We start from the raw sequence: 17,742 nt of genomic DNA on the forward strand, positions 1-17,742 counted from the left end.
TTTTGGCCACTGACCTTACCATTATAATACTTTCAAATTTGAATTTAAAGTTCTCTTAAATTTTTTAAAGTTATTTTAGTGGCTTCAAGGCAGTATTCAAGCAAATTCTGTTTCCTAGCGCTTACATGGGAACCCAGACTGTAACTCCTTACTGAAGTATGAAAATTTCTCTCATCTATTTGCTAAGCTCAGTTCATCTTACTACTTTCATTGGTTTTCTCAATACCTTATTTTTCATGAATTTGGAATGACTACGGTACACCTCCATTTGCTTCATTTCCTCTTCACGTTCCTCTGTGCTCAGAGCTCCGTTTGACTTCAACATCTGAATCTCCTCTTCCAAATCCCGGAGGCCACGCTCCATGGAAGAAATTTTTGAATCCTGAAAATGATTAGAAGAGACAGATAAATAAACAAAGTTAGATACAAAGTTAACATACCACTGGAGTTAAAAAAATCAAAAATAAAAAAAAACCCACCAAGCACTTTGTAGGACATGTACCTGCCCTTGAAATTTACTCCTTAAGTTCCTATGGAAATCAGTATACACCTCTGAGTATAGACCGAGTGCTCAAGTACTCATTTTTCAATTTTTTATACCTTTCAAGGAAAGCAAGAGTTTAGAACTGAAAGAAAACATGGCTAGAAAATTAATTTTAATTAAATGAACAGCAAAATGTGATTGCAAGAATTGAAAAAAAATTGGCTTGTGCTACTAGTAATTTAAGTGGGATCAAAAATAGAGAACATAAAAAATGCCATAAGCAAGGAAAAGATGCAACAATCTAGTTTTAAGTAGATAGTTAATCTAGTCTTGTGTGGATAAAGCAGTGGAGGATTCTTCAAGTATTCTGTCTTTATATACCTACAACATATAAAACATTTCCATGGTTAAAAATATATACATCTGGAAAAATAAAAAAGTCAATCTACCATTATCCTCATAGTTTTTGAGGACAGAAGTTTTCAATCTACTTGGTTTACTGTTTCTATAAAAGTCTTATGTGTTAGGAACCGCAAGAATAGATTCATACAGCACACAGAGCTTCATGCATACTTCTGAACACAGATATGTATTTATAACCTATAATTTCTTTAAAAAGTCTATTTTTTTTTATTTCATTTCTCCAAAATATTCCATCTTTCCTGAAATACAGGCAGGATTTGAAGCTATCATCTATTCTTTCATAGACTAATAAATCCTTCATAATTTCTTTTGTCTGATAATCAAAGCACAGCTGAAAAATAGTGCGAAATATTTTCATATATATGTTTTCATTCATGAGATAAGATTTTTCTAAAGGACCATCATGAAGATCTAGCCAGATCTCCTGCTTAATTTTTGATGCTTAAGGTAAAAGCAGTAAAGTGGACTTTTGCAATAAAAGATTAGAGAGGTAGTAAAGTGAAGCAGTATGCTGTAATTTACAACAGTATTTAGTTTCAGCTTTTACATCATTTCCCAGAAATAATGGTGTTCCTCTTCTGATAGTAAAGACAGCTTATTGTTATCAGATGGCCAATTAGTTTTCATTACCATGGACCACAAAGAGGACTAATAAAAGAAAGACGGTAAGTGAAAGGCTCCAGAGTAGAAAAATGGGAAATTACTATAGAAAACATTGAGACAGAATGGAAAGAATTGGAAGGGAAAAATAGAAGGAAAATAGAAGAAAAAGGCACAGATAAAGAAGGAGGGAGAAAGGGACAATAAGAAAATGGAAGAGAATAGTTTGCAAAGACAGTTTCCAATTTTTTAACTGCATTTGTTCAAACCCTGTCTGATGCAATTTATGAACCATATACTATGAAATATGATTGTATAAATCCACATACTCCACTTGTGGCTCCTGAGCTCTTGGCAAATTGCCATTGTTCCATTAGATACTTGAGTTAATGGTTTAAGAATTCAATCACAAATTCTCCTACAAAAGTTAGGTTTATGATTACATACAGACGTCTTTCTAGCTATATGACCCAGTCTTTATGGGGGTTTTAAGTCTGCAAATTGCTAACTTTGTGGACACACAGAATGCAAAGCAGTATTTCAATTGTTGATAATATTAAAAGAAAATGACCTACATCATCATAAAAACCTACTAATCTGTCATTCCCATCCTTGTAATACAACAAACTCTTGGTTAACTGAACAAAATCTGTATATGCTGCTGTAGGCAGACAGAAGGCAGGTTTCTATTATGTTGTTCATTGATCAATAATTAAAAATAAAATTATAACAGATAATAAAATAATATAAAATAAATATACTTATTTTAAATTAGAAGACTAACAGAAGTATATGGTACTTAGCAGAGTCACCTTTCATATGAAAACATGAAAACACATTTTCTAGAAAACAAACTCTACTGCTGCCTGTATGCAATCTCTTACCTTCATCTCAATAACAGTTTGCAGAGCCTTTGTCTTGGCCGTGTCAGGAGCATTTTCAAATCGACGATGGATCTCCTGTAGCAGCAGAAAAGAGAGCAAGAGTTAGTGTAATCACATTTTGTCCCACTTATCAAATACAAACAAAATTACTAGAAGTTACTCTTTCTAATACATAGCACAATTCAGTGCCGCTTTCTGATGCTACCAGTTCATATATTTTATCATTTCTCACATCAACAAAAGGATAGGTGAATGCTCATTCAACAGAATCACATCCTCAGTTAAAAAGGCACAACAGAAACATCTTTGACTATCTACTTATTCAAAATAAACTGTTGAAATGACAGACAAGTTTATTAAAAAACCCCCATCATCCGTGTTCTAAACTAATCTAAATTATTACTAGTTTCTCATGAAAGACATATAATTTATTTGACTAGATGCTAATTGGAAACAATAATGCTGTGGGCTTTGTTTCAACAAGTTATAGGCTGCAGCTGTGTTGAAAACTCTCTTTTTCCAACTTTTTTACCCCAGAGTAGCAATGTTTAGTTATGCATAATGTGAATCCTTCTCCACTGGGCCTCGAACATAGCTGAAATTACATGAGTGGATAGCACATTGCTCTAGAAGCTCTGAGCACGCAGACAGGAAGATACAAAAGTCCAGGTGATATTTCTGTTGATGTAAATTCACAGAACTAGCATGCTTCAGACTGCTCACTAAGGAATAAAATGATAGAAAGCTGAAACTTGTTCTACCATGTAAAGCAGTTAGAGGTTTCAAACCAACAAGTGGGAAAACTGTAGAAACAATATAGTATCTATTCCACTTTCGCATTATTTGTCTTCAAATAGTATTGTCCTTACACTACACACTAATGTTAAATGTAGGAACATGAATACTGTCAGAATGTTAATATTATGTGACTTAAAAATGGTGCCCACAAACTGTGGTATCAGTTAAGATGACAACAAGTTGTATATGTGATCACATGCATGGTTTAGCCACCCACTCCCCTCAAACACCCAAAAGAAAAATCAAAAAAGCCATCCACAAACTCATATTTTCAACAGACACGGTGAAGAGATGACGCTTTGCCTGGCAGTCATATGTGCAACTTGCTCCATATGATTAATTATTTGAATAAGAATGGTAGCATTGTATGGTGGTTTTTAAAATACTGAAACCACTATTTATTCTTGTAAGATTGTCGAGTGCTCTTACACAGCTGTGAAGTGAGGAAGATAGAAACGTGTAGTGATATGACAAGAGCCACAAGAAGAATCTTGCATAAGTCTGGCACAAGTTGATGTCTGTGAATGGTAATTACAAGAAAGTCCAGTAGGTTTGTGTGTCTTTAAACACAACAGTTGTGTATTTCCTGAGAAGCTATTTTAACAAGTGTGTTTGCGGCATAGGGCAGCATTTTCTGAAAAAAATACCTCCTGAAAAAATAAATCAAACAGCTCCTCTAAATATATTTGTTTCTCCCATAATCAACAGATAACTTGAGAGCCTCTGGTCCTGTATCACTGACACCATATGGACCAGAATGGAGCAATACCGCTACTATTCTTCTACTTGCCTGTATCTGCATTCACATAATGGATTTACTCAAATATAAACAGTCGAGCCAGACTGTTCTTTGGGCCCAAGATGTTCTTCTGCCTGCCTGTAATGTGCATGTCCAAAGACAGGGCAGTGTGCATTCCTCTAAGCTATTATTCCCAATTGATGCCGAAAACAGAGCATAATCTAGTAATTTCTCACTATCAGCCTTCCACACTGTTGGCCTTCAGCATTCTTCCAACTTTTCCATCTGCCTACAGGTTTAGGAGCACGCTTCTTTTTGTCTACAGTTAAACAGATACGGCTTGTACCTATTTAACAGGTTTTAAATCAAGTGAGGCAGCCACTTAATCTTGGACGCCCATGCTAAATCTAAGGAGGGCAACATACTACACTGAGATGCTCTTTCCAGGGGGTTGATCAAAGGGCCATCTAAAGACTACAGGCATTATCTCTGGGATCATCTCCTTAGCAGAGCTGCGAGCTTTTTCAAAGCAGACAGCAGTCAGCCCAAACAACTGAACCTTTTTCTGCCCTTTCTTGTGCCCAATCTCAAAAGAAATAAAAAGCAGCTCTCAGCACACAGGATATCATCAGTACAAGGTGGACCAACATCCTCATGTCACTTTTATTACCCACTCCATCCTCAGCATTTTTCTTGAGACACATCTGTGAAACCTCTTTTCCAGTCTGCCTCCACTACTTACTATTCCAGTCACCACTTCTTCCGAGGTAATATTTTAGAGATTCATTTGGTTATGCTGCTATACATAATGTTAGAAAAGAAGCTCATTGTGAAGTTGAATTTGCTTTAAAAATGCCATTTCAACTAAGCATAGGACAGTCTGCCACATATTCTACCCATAACAAACTCTGAGCTTATCTTACTACCCTCAATGAAGGATCAAAGACAAAAATCACAGTACTACATATTGCCTTATTAAGAATAAGCTGTCATGAGCTTCTAAGGCTCAAGATGAGCTTGAGCATTTAGAAATATGATGGAGAGCAGATCCAGCACCCTCCACCTGTTTCTCAATGCCCTTACTAGTACCTGCCATGAAAAACATGACTTCCTAAGTGTCCTTGGTCTTCCTCCACAGGGAATGATCTCAGCTGCCTTCCTTAAGGTAGCGTGGTATATTTCCCCCTGTTTCCACCTCAGCCAGCTCTAACATATTCATTCAAGAACCTCACCACAACTCCAAGATACTGTGCTGTCAGTCCTTCTCATAAGTTCCAGATAGAGTGATTTTCTGTCTTGCCACCAGAACAAAGCTTTTACAAACACCTTTTTCAGTATCTTAGCATGTATAACTCTGTAGCTGAACTGGAGTCTTCAGAAATTTTCAAAGGGTGCTTTTGTACAACTCAAGTGATAGGAGTGCCTTCCTCCTGAAAAACCTCCAGATCTAAAAGTTTGCAGAGTGGACACTGGGGACTCCATTCATGCATTCACCAAGCAGCACAATGCTGGAGAAGCATCCAGATACTTTACTGCTCTGGAGCGGCAGGCCTGTATCTATTTGGCTGAAGTGAACAGCACTGCTTGCACAACTACACAAACATCTGAATAAGAAAGAAATATGAATTCTGACTATCCCTCTGGAGAGGCTCAAACATGCCCTTCATCCTCCAGTCCCACCTCAGAATTCTCAAGGCTTTTCCTGCAATTCCCAGGCTGAGAGGAGAGAACTGGAGGAAACTGAGAGGTTAAGACACACGCTGTCTTTTTTGTAAACTCATGTGTGGAAACGTTAAGTGAGGTCATATTTGAGAATACTCATTGTAGCACACATCCTGTATGGCTGTAATACCAGATTATTCTGTCATCTCTGCTTGGCTATGAGAATACCTACTAAGAATATACATATAAACAACACAACTCCAAGAATGTCACTTAACTCGTTTGAGAGGAAACTAGTAAAAGCAGTCCACAGTTGAAGACATCCCAATCACATCTTGGCAGCACATTCAAATTCATGTCCACTTAAAGAAGTTTCAGGACAGGAAGAAAAGAGGGTTCAAATCCTCCAAATTTCAGACTTAAAAAAAAGTTGCTTTTCCTTGCTTCGAAACTCATATATTGGAAAAAAGGGAAGAATACTGAAGATGATTCTCAAGGCTCAAAAAGGTGAAGATGATTCTCTAAGCTTAAAAAGGTGAAGATGCAAGAGTGAAAAGTATCCTATTCTTAATTGCATGAGCTTTTGCTAAATGTACAAAGTTATAATTCCAGCTTTTCCTGTCACATCGGTTGTACAATCATCCAAAGACTGTTATTGTAGAATAAAATGAAACAGTTTAGTAACAGAAGAGAAGTTAAAGAAATTCTTGTGAACTTTTAGAAACTGAGAAAACAAAAGATAAGCTTAAAAAGTACTATGCAAAAAGTCTGTTTTGAACAATACGTTACTTTTATTTTAGTAGTGCAATTACATACTAGATAATTTCCACTTGTGCAGAGACATGGTCTCTGACCCGAGAACATAAAAGCAGCTACTACTATGGAAATGGAATAGGTGGAACACACCGTAGGGGAAGAGCATGTAACTAACGGGATGCTGACACAACAGTGTCTGCTTTTCACATTGCACAGCGTTTTCCCAAACAGAAAATTCTTCTAAGCTTTTTCTTTAGAAATTTCTGTATCTCCGCTGTCTGAAGTGATGCTTTGCACTTCAGCAAAGGAAATGTCCTACTTCTATCATGTTAAGTAATTCCACTGTGATTTGGATGACATAACCTGCTGAAAAACAACACCTCCCACCTCCTGACTCAATAGTAAGGACTTAATTTTGGCAACATGCCTGCGATTCTAAGGAGCCTGAAAACAGGGCTACAGGCAGACTGTACCTCCCTAGAACACAGGTTTATGTGTGGCTGCTGAAGGAAGGTGGTGCATAGACATTCCTTCTTAATTGTGAAATACAGGTTACATGTTTATCTTTCAGTGGCAAAATGGAGAAATATTAATGTATCATATCTCTGATGTATTCAGATTATACTGTGGATGCACACTACATAGATGAATGAAAATTAATGTTTTCATCTTCAAAACAGGACTTTGCACAATAATTAAAAGCATAGAGCCACACATAGACAGCAGGATCAGAAAAATACAAAACTAATTCTTCATTCCCTGCAAGTTATCCATTTTGATAAGGTAATAAAACATTATTCCTTTGCTCCACTTTCACACAGAAAGAACTTTCACATGTAACTGATATTGCTCCATAACAGATTAGTAAACTTCAGTATCTTCCTATCTTTGAATGCAACTCAAATCCCATAACAAGGGATGGTTCATATATATATTTTTTTTGGTTTTAGTATTTTTATATGTTCAACGATTTCTGTATTTTTAAAAAAGATAACAAAAAGGGGAAAACAGCTACTTGTTCTCAAGTTATATGCAACACACCTTTTTCATTGTTAATTATTATTACTATTAAAAATATGTACCACATTTCTTTTTCAGTTTAGCTAGTGGGAATATCTAGCCAGCAGATATCCTTGCCAAGAAACTGAAGAGTGCTCTATTATCCTATTTCTGTTCCAATTCTTTTGTTTAATACTCCATTATTACAATTATTACATTCTACAGTTCTTTGATATGAGAGCCACCTTACTACCTGTTTGGCACTAGTGGTACCACTACAGGTATACCATGTCCACTTTGTATGTCTACAATTTAAAAACGATATTGATATATTGAAGAGAGTTCAAAGAATGACTGCAGGAGCATAATCTGCCCTTAGAAAAAAAAAAATTAAAACAAAAATTATGGTGCAAATTGATCACAACTTTAAAGTCCCTTCACGAGCAACAAAAATTCTTCTGTCCAAAAAGCATTTAGATTCAACAATTGGAAGTCAGAATTTTTAAACAGTGTGGCCATCTTAACCAGAGCTGGGGTTGGTACTTCATCACTGCCAAATTTTTAATTAAGAATAGCTATTTTCCTTTTTAAAAAATCTACGTCAAAAAAATTCCAAAAAAACCCTAAAGGTGTGCATCATATGACATCTGCAAGGTAGCACAGCACCCCTATGGGAAACTGTACTGTAATTTTCTGGTCAGCATAATTACATACATAGAATAGCTGATAAACGTACTGAGAATATTGGATATGTATGCAACCAGGAGAAGGGATGCAGTTAATTTCTCTTTATGCAGCTCTTGTGAGACCACTGCTGGAGTACCGTGCCCAATTTTCGGCTCCCCAGTACAAGACATTGAAAAGCTGAAGCTTCCAGCTCATCTCAGTATTCCAATCAGCAAAAAACAAAAGCAAAATCCCTCAAAATTTCAGCATTAGTGTAAAAGCAAGATGAAGATGAGACACACCAATTCAAAACATCCTATTACTTTTAAGTAGCAAGTCATTGTGTTGAAATCTGACTACAGAAGTGTGAATTCAAAAGCTAAAGTCAATCAAAAATAAAAATCTTAACAATTTAGAAATTTATTTTTATATATGCTACTAGTTCTTCATTTTTCCTTTCTTCCCTCTTGTTTAAAATGCAAAAGCATATATTTTCTACTTAATTAGATTTCTACTTGTTAATGTATTTTCATTTTTTTTTCTTCTACTACAAAGTTTCGCACTTGCAGAAACAAAATTCCACAAATTTCATCTCTGCTGAAGAAAAGTCTAAGATAATATTAACGTTGCCGAGGAAGCTATACCTAAGTTCTAATTTATAAACAAAGTAAATCATGTAATACATACACAAATATAATAAGACATCAAAAGACATTAATATTTACATAATGTAAACCTCTAATCCTCAGCCAGATTCGTGCATTTCTAAATTGTTTCACGTAGTTTTAAAAATTCCATTAAAAGAGGATGGAGGTGCTACAATGAAGTAGTTGGAAATTTTGCCTTGTGTGAATAAAAAGAAGAAACAATCTCCTGAATACTAAGCTCATTCATGTAGAAAAAACTTGTTTAAAATAAGTGTAAAAAATTAAATCTCTATAATTTTATCCCCCTGTGCTAGAAGCAGCATATGAATAAAGCCATGGAAGTTTTATGGATTATTTCACTTTGATGAGATCATAACTATAATACAGAGAAAACTCACTAACAGATGACTGCTGCTCTGCTTTTTTCAATTCACTTAATTTTTAAAAATTATTAAATGATTATATAAAAACCAGAAATTTGCTATACAAGAATTAGAAGTTGTTTATGATTTCTTTGCAGTCTGGAAAAACATGAAACAAATAGGTTATTTTTCACCCTAATTTTTCAATTTTCTAAGAACTACCAAGCTACCAACCTCTGAACTGAGGAAAGATGAAAATAATTTCTATCTATGTTTGTACATTTTTGACTGCCATTCTTTTATAAAAATGACACAGAAGCATTTCCAAACTCCAATGGCATTTAGAAAAGCAAAATTAATAAAGAATAATTATGCATGTTCTCAAGTTGCAATATCCCAATATCTCAAATTTTGTTCTACAAAAGATCTACATGTTTTAAAACTACTTCTAGACAAATCAAGTGATTCTAATAAAGGCACAAATGTTTAAATTATCTTGATTTAAATCACTTCTTCCTGCTATCCTCAAAAGAATGAAGCAGCAGAAACTTAATTTTTTTAACTCATGAGAAAGATGTCCCCTAGTACGATGGTAGTAAGAGTTCCACCTGCTGAATCAATCTCTCTACTCCAGCAAACCAAAAATTCTCTCTAAAACTCTGTCTTATTTATGTTGCAAAATCTTGGAACAGGACAAAAGTGTTCTTTGATATAACTCTAATTGCTCCAATTAAAATTTCTAACTCCTTCTCTGAGCCTGGAGCAGAAAAGGGTAAGAATTTTAACACACGCATGGAAAAAGAAGTTCTTTGCAAAACTTGTCATAGTTAATTAAAATCTAGTCAGATAAGGCAAACAAACTTTCTCTTCACCGGGCATTGTTCAGCAGTGCTCTGACGGTGTGTCTACATGGCACATCCATCCTTTCTCACTCAACTCCTTGCTGCTGCTCTTTGGCCACCACAATATCAAGTTTGATGATGTAAAGCTAAGTCAAGTATAGGTATGTTATAGCCTAGTGCACCTGCTCGCTGCTCTGACAGACTTCTACCCTAAGTGGAGACTTAATAAAAGAGTACTCACTGAAATTCAGTGTTAGTTCCCAGAATAATGTGAGCACTGTTTGATTCAAAATAGCTACAAACAGGGATCAGTTCTTGTAATAAGGCCGTACTAGATAACCGTAATACAGCTCACAAACAGGACTTTGTGGGGTTGCCATTTCAACAAACACTGAAGATGAAAAGAAATAATAGCTTATTCTGCCACAGTCTCTTTCCTTAAGTTCATTGTAAAAGAGTGCACTTATGAATGACCCATTTCAGTGACTGCTTTACATACAAAACTACCCTTTTTTTGTTAAGCACTACATTCCTGACTCCTTAATTCGATTTTGCACTCGGTTGTATTAAAAATAAATCTTGTTTGAATGGGCCCAATTATTGAATAAAACAACAAAACACATCCCCCCACCCCCCCAAAAAATGTTATTTACTACCAAATACAGTTTTTGTGACACAAAGTGCAAAGCTACTGTTGGTTCTTTCCTTGTTCCATACTATTGTAACATGCAAACCTTGAACTAGAACTGACTCCTGAAGAAAACTTCTAGATACTCTTCCTTCTGCTTCCCAATAAAAGGCTGTAGTCAGCCATCTGTCCCAGACCTGGATTCACAGTTTGGGGAACAACTGTCTAATTTTTGTCTGTTAAATCAAATGGCTGTTTCATACTTTATGATGATCTATGTTGTCATTCTATTACACTGATATTTCAATGAACACCTCACCCCACCTGATTAGCCTCAAAGTTTGAGCCAACCACTTGCTTTTCCCAGGAGAATGCTATAGCCACAAGATCACAGTTTAACTTGAAGGGAGGCTTGATTTTGCCCTCTTGCTGAAGATATTGCAAACAGCCACATACAGCCCCATCACAAGTCACCTGCAGGACTTAACACATCCTTCATTGTAAATATGTGGTAAAACTGTTATGAAGGAAGAAGAATGAGCACTTTGCGTGACTTCTGTTGCACCTTTTCAGGAAAAGCCAATGGTTATGGCTATATATATTATCAAGACTCTGAATATATGTTATATAGGTTATGATGGGACTGATGGCTTCATAGGTGTATCAGGTAGATACTAATACACCCACTGGCCAAGGAAAAGAAGATACATATGAAAATTTGCCTTCATATTTCCTCCTTAGTATTTACAATTTAAGATATCAGAGTGTCTCTACCTGAGCAGGAGAAATGCAGTGATATGTGATACTCAGTAATATGCTGGAAACTCCAATTAGAATAAGCCACAGCACTGTTGTGAAGAGAGATGTATTCCGCTTGCAGAGTATGTACGTCCAGTAGCAACTCAGAGACAAACAGGTCATCAGATTAACTACTGCTGTAAAGCCTCTGCTGCTAGTCCTTGTGAAGGAGTAAGAAAATGGGACAACACTGCCAAAGTTGTTTGGCAAATATCTGACAATAATACACAATGAGCAGCTTCTTTTCGTTCCTCCGGGTAGAACCAATGCAGATAATTTTGGTTTTATCCTTTCTTCTTGGCAGATGAGAAATTCAGCCTAAACTTTTCTCTCCAAAAACTCACAAGAAGTTACCTCTTTAATGAATGTGATGCTAGAAGTGTATCATTTAAGTTCTTCCTTCATAAATATATTCCTAAAGATGGAGAGTAATGAAAAATTCAAAAGAGAAAGGTTTAACCAAGTTGGTGTAATGATGCTGGACAGTCCTTATGAATGACAGTCTGCCCGAAGTACTCCAAGTGTCTAGAACACCAGATGTAGATACAATCACATTCTATTCTGCCATAAATTGCACTAACATTCAGTGCATCTATTACTCTGTGTAGCTGAGAAAAACGTATTTCTACTCAGTGCACCTAGCATTTTGGGGGTGGGGAAGCAGGGAGGTAGTCAAAAACAGCACAGCAAGCTTCATTATCTTTAGAGCTATGTGCTGTCATTGCCATCGCTGATAATTCTGCAACAGGTGAGTTTGAAACAATGAGGTGGCAGTTAATGTAACTTGGGAGCTATTCTGGAAGCTGTAGTCCAGCTGCCAGATTTCATCAAGTATTTCTTGCTGGTATGATAATAATCTTGTTTCTGAATGTTAAGTCTAGAATACCAACAATAATATGAATAATTTTCACTAAGACTTAAGTAGGAGTATTCAAAATAGCAGTCCTCTTTTTATAAGCTATGAATCTCAGGCTTGTTTTCTAGGGTGCAGGAATGTGATGCAGCGACACTGTCATCTGCTGAAGTTAGGGCATCCAGATCCATTTCTGTGTTGAGATGTTCAACGAGACATTTACTATTTCATTATTTTGTGTTAATGAGAGACTGTCCTCTCTATCAGTGAGTTGCTAAATACACCCTATGCTGGATAAAGGATCTTTCCTATGGACTTGTATAGAAGGATTGCTTGAGTTCCCTGGAATTGAGGACATTTGGGAAAAGCTTGAGAGAGTCAAATTGCTTACAGAGATACCTCTCACCATCTGTAGGACAATCTACTTCATAACTCAGATATGGGAGATGATCAATTATACACAATACCTTCTATATGAGGAACAATTAAGTAGCATTGGACTTTTCAGCCTAGAAAAAGAGAGAACTTGGAAGGGATATGACAAATCTGAAACTGAGTGGCATGGAGTCTCAGTAGTGATCACCCTTTCACCATGTCTTTCAGTACACGAACAAGAGACTGTCAAGGAAGCTACTGGGAGACAGGTTCAAACTCAAAAGAAACGAGGCAGGTTCTTTCTGCAGAAGAGAACAAGCCTCTAGAACCACTTACCAAATGATGCTATAGCTGCACAAGTTTACATGGGCTCAAGAAGACACTGACCATGTATTCACAAAAAGTTTAAGAAAACCTTCATCTGCAAACAGCTGAGAAGATGGGACAACATTACAGAAAAGTATCATGTTTGCCTTTTTATTACCCCTTTCTGGGTGCCTACATATGGCCATTACGTGAAATACAATGCTGGACTAAAGGGATCGTTGGCCTGAACCAGTACAGGTATTCCTTGATTATGATCTTATCAGAACTGTTAAGTCTGGGCTCCCTAAGAGTTTCCTTTCCTTAGGAAATTAGTGCAAACTTTAGTACAATCACAGTAGTAGCAATAGCTGAAGAAATCAATGAATTCATATTTAATTTTCAATGTCAGACTGCTGGCAACTGCACTTGCGCTGTCTGTCTAGAAACCATCTGAAGACCCTGAATCTTAACATCACACTTCAAATGACATGTAGGCTTCAAAGTGGAAAGATAAGAGGGATACCTTTTTGCTTTAAGATGCAGATCTTTATTATTATTCCCAGCAAAGATTTTTACCAGAAGTCTAACGCACTTGTAAGTCAGAAACAGCACTACTGGATTCTGACATCTCAGAATTTGCTTCAGCTAAGATGGTCAAAACTGCTATTAAAGTTTTTCTCAGCTTTTCTAATGTGTTAGGACATGAAGTATAAATGCTGAGCTCCCAAGCACATACAAATCCTTTTGAGATACTGATGCTTCCTTTAACAGCAGTATTTAAGGAATAGCTTCACATGCCTTTCCAGATACTGGGAATGCTAGATATAGAACCATCAAGAAAGTAGATGGATTTCTTCAAGGCAGCTCAAAAATTCCATGCTCAGTATCTAGGGTAGCAAAGGGCTAAAATAGCCTTAAACTATTGAAAATACAGATAAACACATAACAGATGATTAGTTGAGGATGGTGATGCAGACACACCTAAGAGGTTCTGCACAGAGACAATTTCCAGGTGTGGACAGTGATAGCAAACCTGAACCAGATCCTGCAGAGCACAGCAACTTGGTGTTCAGGAAGTCAGGTGCCATCAGCTACAATTCAGCAACATCCCCTTATTTTCTCCAGCCCCTTGGAGTCCCAAGCATGAGACCCGAGTTTCATGCAGACAAGCCTGAGTTCAGTTAGCTCAGCCTAGCTCAGAGCTCAAGGAGAACACACAGGTACTAACAAAACCCTTCCTGATGAGACCCAGTTCCAAAAGGAAGTAATTTGGCATTTCTGCACGTGGAACTGCGTTTCCAAGGGTACTACAGTGCTCAGCTTCAAGGCTGGATCCCACACCATATCAATGTCCTGAGTGACAAATTGCAGTACACACAGCTTACCTTTCTCACTGCATTAGAGCTGGGTGAGCAGCAAGGAGTAATTCATTTTAACACGTTGAATAAACAGTATTTGCACTTTCAAAGTCAGTAAGTCATCTCTACCTTCTCCAGGAAATCTTACACCATAAAAGCTAGGATAGGATTTAAAAGATTGATGACTTCCAGATATGTGTGAATGAAACAAGAATCCCTATCTCTCAACATCTACTCATCAGTAGCAGAAACAAAAGTAACTGCATTCCTAAAAATTTACACGGCTCCTGCCAGCTTTTCATTTATGTTGCTGGACTTAAAGCAGAAACAAATGGAAGCCATTCGGGGCTCTCTTCCTGAAATAGATAGAAGAATTGGAACAGAATTATCATTGCTTGCTAAATAAAGGAAAAACTGTAGTGTAGAAACTCTGGAATCATATTATCTTCACTCCAGACACTCAAGAGATTACTGCTCTAAAAAAATAAATCTGGCCTAAATCTGGCTCAGAAATGCAATGGGCTCTAGCTTTCTTATATAAATGCTTGCAAGAGCACAAGTACAATGGGTCAGACCATGGAAAACATATGAATAAGAGGTATTAAGAAGTATTTATTTGCTGCAAGCACTCATCTCAAAAACCTCTGTGCCAGACCCTACTTCCCTGGCTTCTTAAGAGGGGGGCTTAAGTCTTGTGTATGCATCAGGCTTTCAAAAAAATTGTTGAACCACAAAGTAGACATGCAATGCCCAAAACAGGTCATTAGATTTACAAACACATTATTACACATACATGTATAACTATCAATTCATGCATTAAATCTACACATGTATGTAAAATCTTTACAGAAAATCTTATCTTTAGTGAATACGTGCATATACATACAGACCTGTGCATGTCCACAACACATGCTTTTAGAAGTTAGTCTTAGAATACTTTAGGAAGCTGATCGACAAGAGGAAATGCATTTAACAACATCGAGAAATTTAATGACACTGGCTACACAACTCATCTATTTTCCTTTATTTTTCTAAGATACTTACATGTAGCCTGTATTTTATTATAATTAGTTTAAGATGATTCATAGTGAAGAATGCCTGCTATTGTGCTCCTTTAAGGTGCAATATAGATATAACAATGGTTTTTCTTTTCTGTTTTCAGAGGGATGGGGGAAAGGGGTTACTATATGTGCAGCAATGTCCCTTTAAGTAATCTTTTTTTTGGCTGTGCATCCAGGGCAGCTAATAGTTTTATCAAATACCCTTCACAGCAAGACGACTGTTTCCATGGAAACCGTAGAGCAATCATCCATTACTCCTGCAAAGATTTCTCTCAGCTCTCTCCTAAATACAGGTAGCTACCTTCTCTCAAACTAAAATAGAACGGAAGAATGAATTTTAGTCTGTGTGAAAATTCACCTCTAGAGCTTCATATGGAGACTACAGGGAAAGTGGGGTCTAAAGCACAAAACACCAGAAAGCATACACAAGGAAGCCATTAAGAAGTTTTAAAAAAGGGAAGAATTCTGTCAAGTCTGCAACGTAAAATACAGTTTACAAGAGAGGATGGAAGATTCTTTCCTTGCAGCTGTGAAATGGGGAGAAGACAGAAGAGCTTAACATTGGAGATGAACGCAGAGCTTGGTCACTTACCTCTCTCAGCATGTTGTTTTCTTTTTCCTTCTGTTCGAGAAGGCTCTCCAAGTGGTGCACGTGCATCTCTGCCTCAGCCAACCGTCTTGTTCGCTCATGATCTTCCTCAGTGGCTTTTGCTGAGAGACCTTTACTCTGCAGCATCTCCAGCAGCTTTTTGATGGACTCATCACGTGCATTTAAGGTCTGTTTCTGTGTCTCAATACGCAGTTCCATCTCTTCTAAGGTTTTACGTAGCAGAAAGAGCTCCTTGGCCTGGCGTTCGTGCTCCGCGTGAAGTCGTTGGAAGTTTTCCTCTGTCAGCTCTGCCACAAAGGGCTCACTGGTTCTAGTGCTGCTGTCCTGCTGGAACAGCTGGTTCAGGTCCCGCTGGATCCGAAGCTCATCTTGGAGAGCCTGGATAGTCATCTGCATATGCTAAAAGAATAAATAAACAAAATCAGAGGATTGCCTCCAATGAAGAAATAAAGAGAACAGCATGTGCAACATCAGTCCTCCTGAACTACCAACTAAGAAGAAACCACAAGACCAACAATGTTTTTCTGAAAGCAGAATTTAGGTGGAACTGAGTTATACTACAGACATTTCAAGTCCCTCCTTCTATGTCTCATAGAGGTTACTTTAAACTAGAAACCTCTTACTTGGGTGACATTCTCACTCCCACCAACTTGAGTCACTATTTCAAATGGGAAAATGTCAGCAGGCATTCATCAGTAAACTGAGAGCTTAAAATATTTTTTTTTCCAAATGTTTGTCTACCATATAGAAGAATTCTGCATAATAAATTCTAGACTAGAATTACTATACTGACAATGCAGAGGGACATATGACTATTAGAATTTACATACCATCTAATAAAAAGTAATCAGCCATGAAGGCTCACAAGGTCTTCAGTACTAACACTACACGTAGAACAGATTTCCCAGTTGACACAGAAGAAAATTCACCACGTCAGGAAGAACTACAACTATAGAAAACTGGATATATGGCGACTGGGGAGAAGGGTCACATGATACAATTTTATGCACGAGGATTTTAGTACAGAACAGGATTTAGAACAGAAACTACCACCTTACAAAGAGGAATGTGAAGTCAAGCAAATGATCAGCAGTAATTTGTGGTTGTGCAGACAAAAAATCCTGTCCCAATGATTGTGAATACTGTGGGTTAATACAGGAGACGCACAGTTTGCCTAGAAAAACATCCTCACTTCATATTTAGACAAACATTTGTTTTCTTCTCTGCAAGACAGAAGTACTAAGATAATAATGGAGAAGTGCTGAAACACTGAACAAAGATCTGATTACCAGGGATGAGATACACACTGAGTGACACATCTCTGCTCCCTTAAGAGCAGCAGATGTGGTTACAATTTAGTCTGAATGGGAACAAGTCAGATGGACTGATCTCTGGGGTCTACCTTTGTATTACAAAAAAATCAGTGTCTGCAATAAAGCTACTTCCAGTGTTCACTAGGACTAAAATACTAGCTAGTTAGTATTAGTTATAATCTGTTATCAAGCTTGACACAAGAGACACACTGTTAAGGTCTATAATGTAATGATGGTGCCAAATTAATATATTTGACATAATTCTAAGTATCTGTATAAATTCACAAGTATCTGTGAATAAAGGAGATGTAAAAATATTTGGGTTTAAGTATTAATTCAAGAATATATTTATCACAATTCTTATGTAAAATTCTTTGGAGATACTCAAAAGCTGTCCAGAAACGGTCCTAGGTAACTGGCTCTATGTGGCCCTGCTTGAGCAGGGGGTTTAGACCAGCTGACCTCCAGAGGTCTCTTACAACCATCCAATAGACAGAAGATAGTATTTGCAGCAGATGCCTATCTTTAACCAGTTTTAGAAACATTAACAGTTTGTTTGGTTGTATAGAATGGTGCAT

The 17,742-nt window shown here is 37.0% G+C and overlaps 1 protein-coding gene across 6 annotated transcripts in view; it reads right to left on the minus strand.

Annotated features, from left to right (window-relative positions):
• ERC1 (ELKS/RAB6-interacting/CAST family member 1) overlaps window positions 1-17,742 on the minus strand; it is a 289,235-nt gene that overhangs the window by 221,698 nt on the left and 49,795 nt on the right. For all 6 annotated transcript variants that reach the window (XM_014937474.1, XM_014937475.1, XM_014937473.1 and 3 more), the window contains exons 2-4: window positions 15,834-16,250; window positions 2,392-2,466; window positions 227-382 (exon numbers count right to left, since the gene is read on the minus strand). In XM_014937474.1, coding sequence (XP_014792960.1) covers window positions 227-382; window positions 2,392-2,466; window positions 15,834-16,250 — 648 coding nt within the window. The remainder of the gene's footprint in view (window positions 1-226; window positions 383-2,391; window positions 2,467-15,833; window positions 16,251-17,742) is intronic.

The sequence above is a fragment of the Calidris pugnax genome, unplaced genomic scaffold, assembly GCF_001431845.1.
Source record: "Calidris pugnax isolate Ruff unplaced genomic scaffold, ASM143184v1 scaffold1, whole genome shotgun sequence".
NCBI classification, from domain to species: domain Eukaryota; kingdom Metazoa; phylum Chordata; class Aves; order Charadriiformes; family Scolopacidae; genus Calidris; species Calidris pugnax.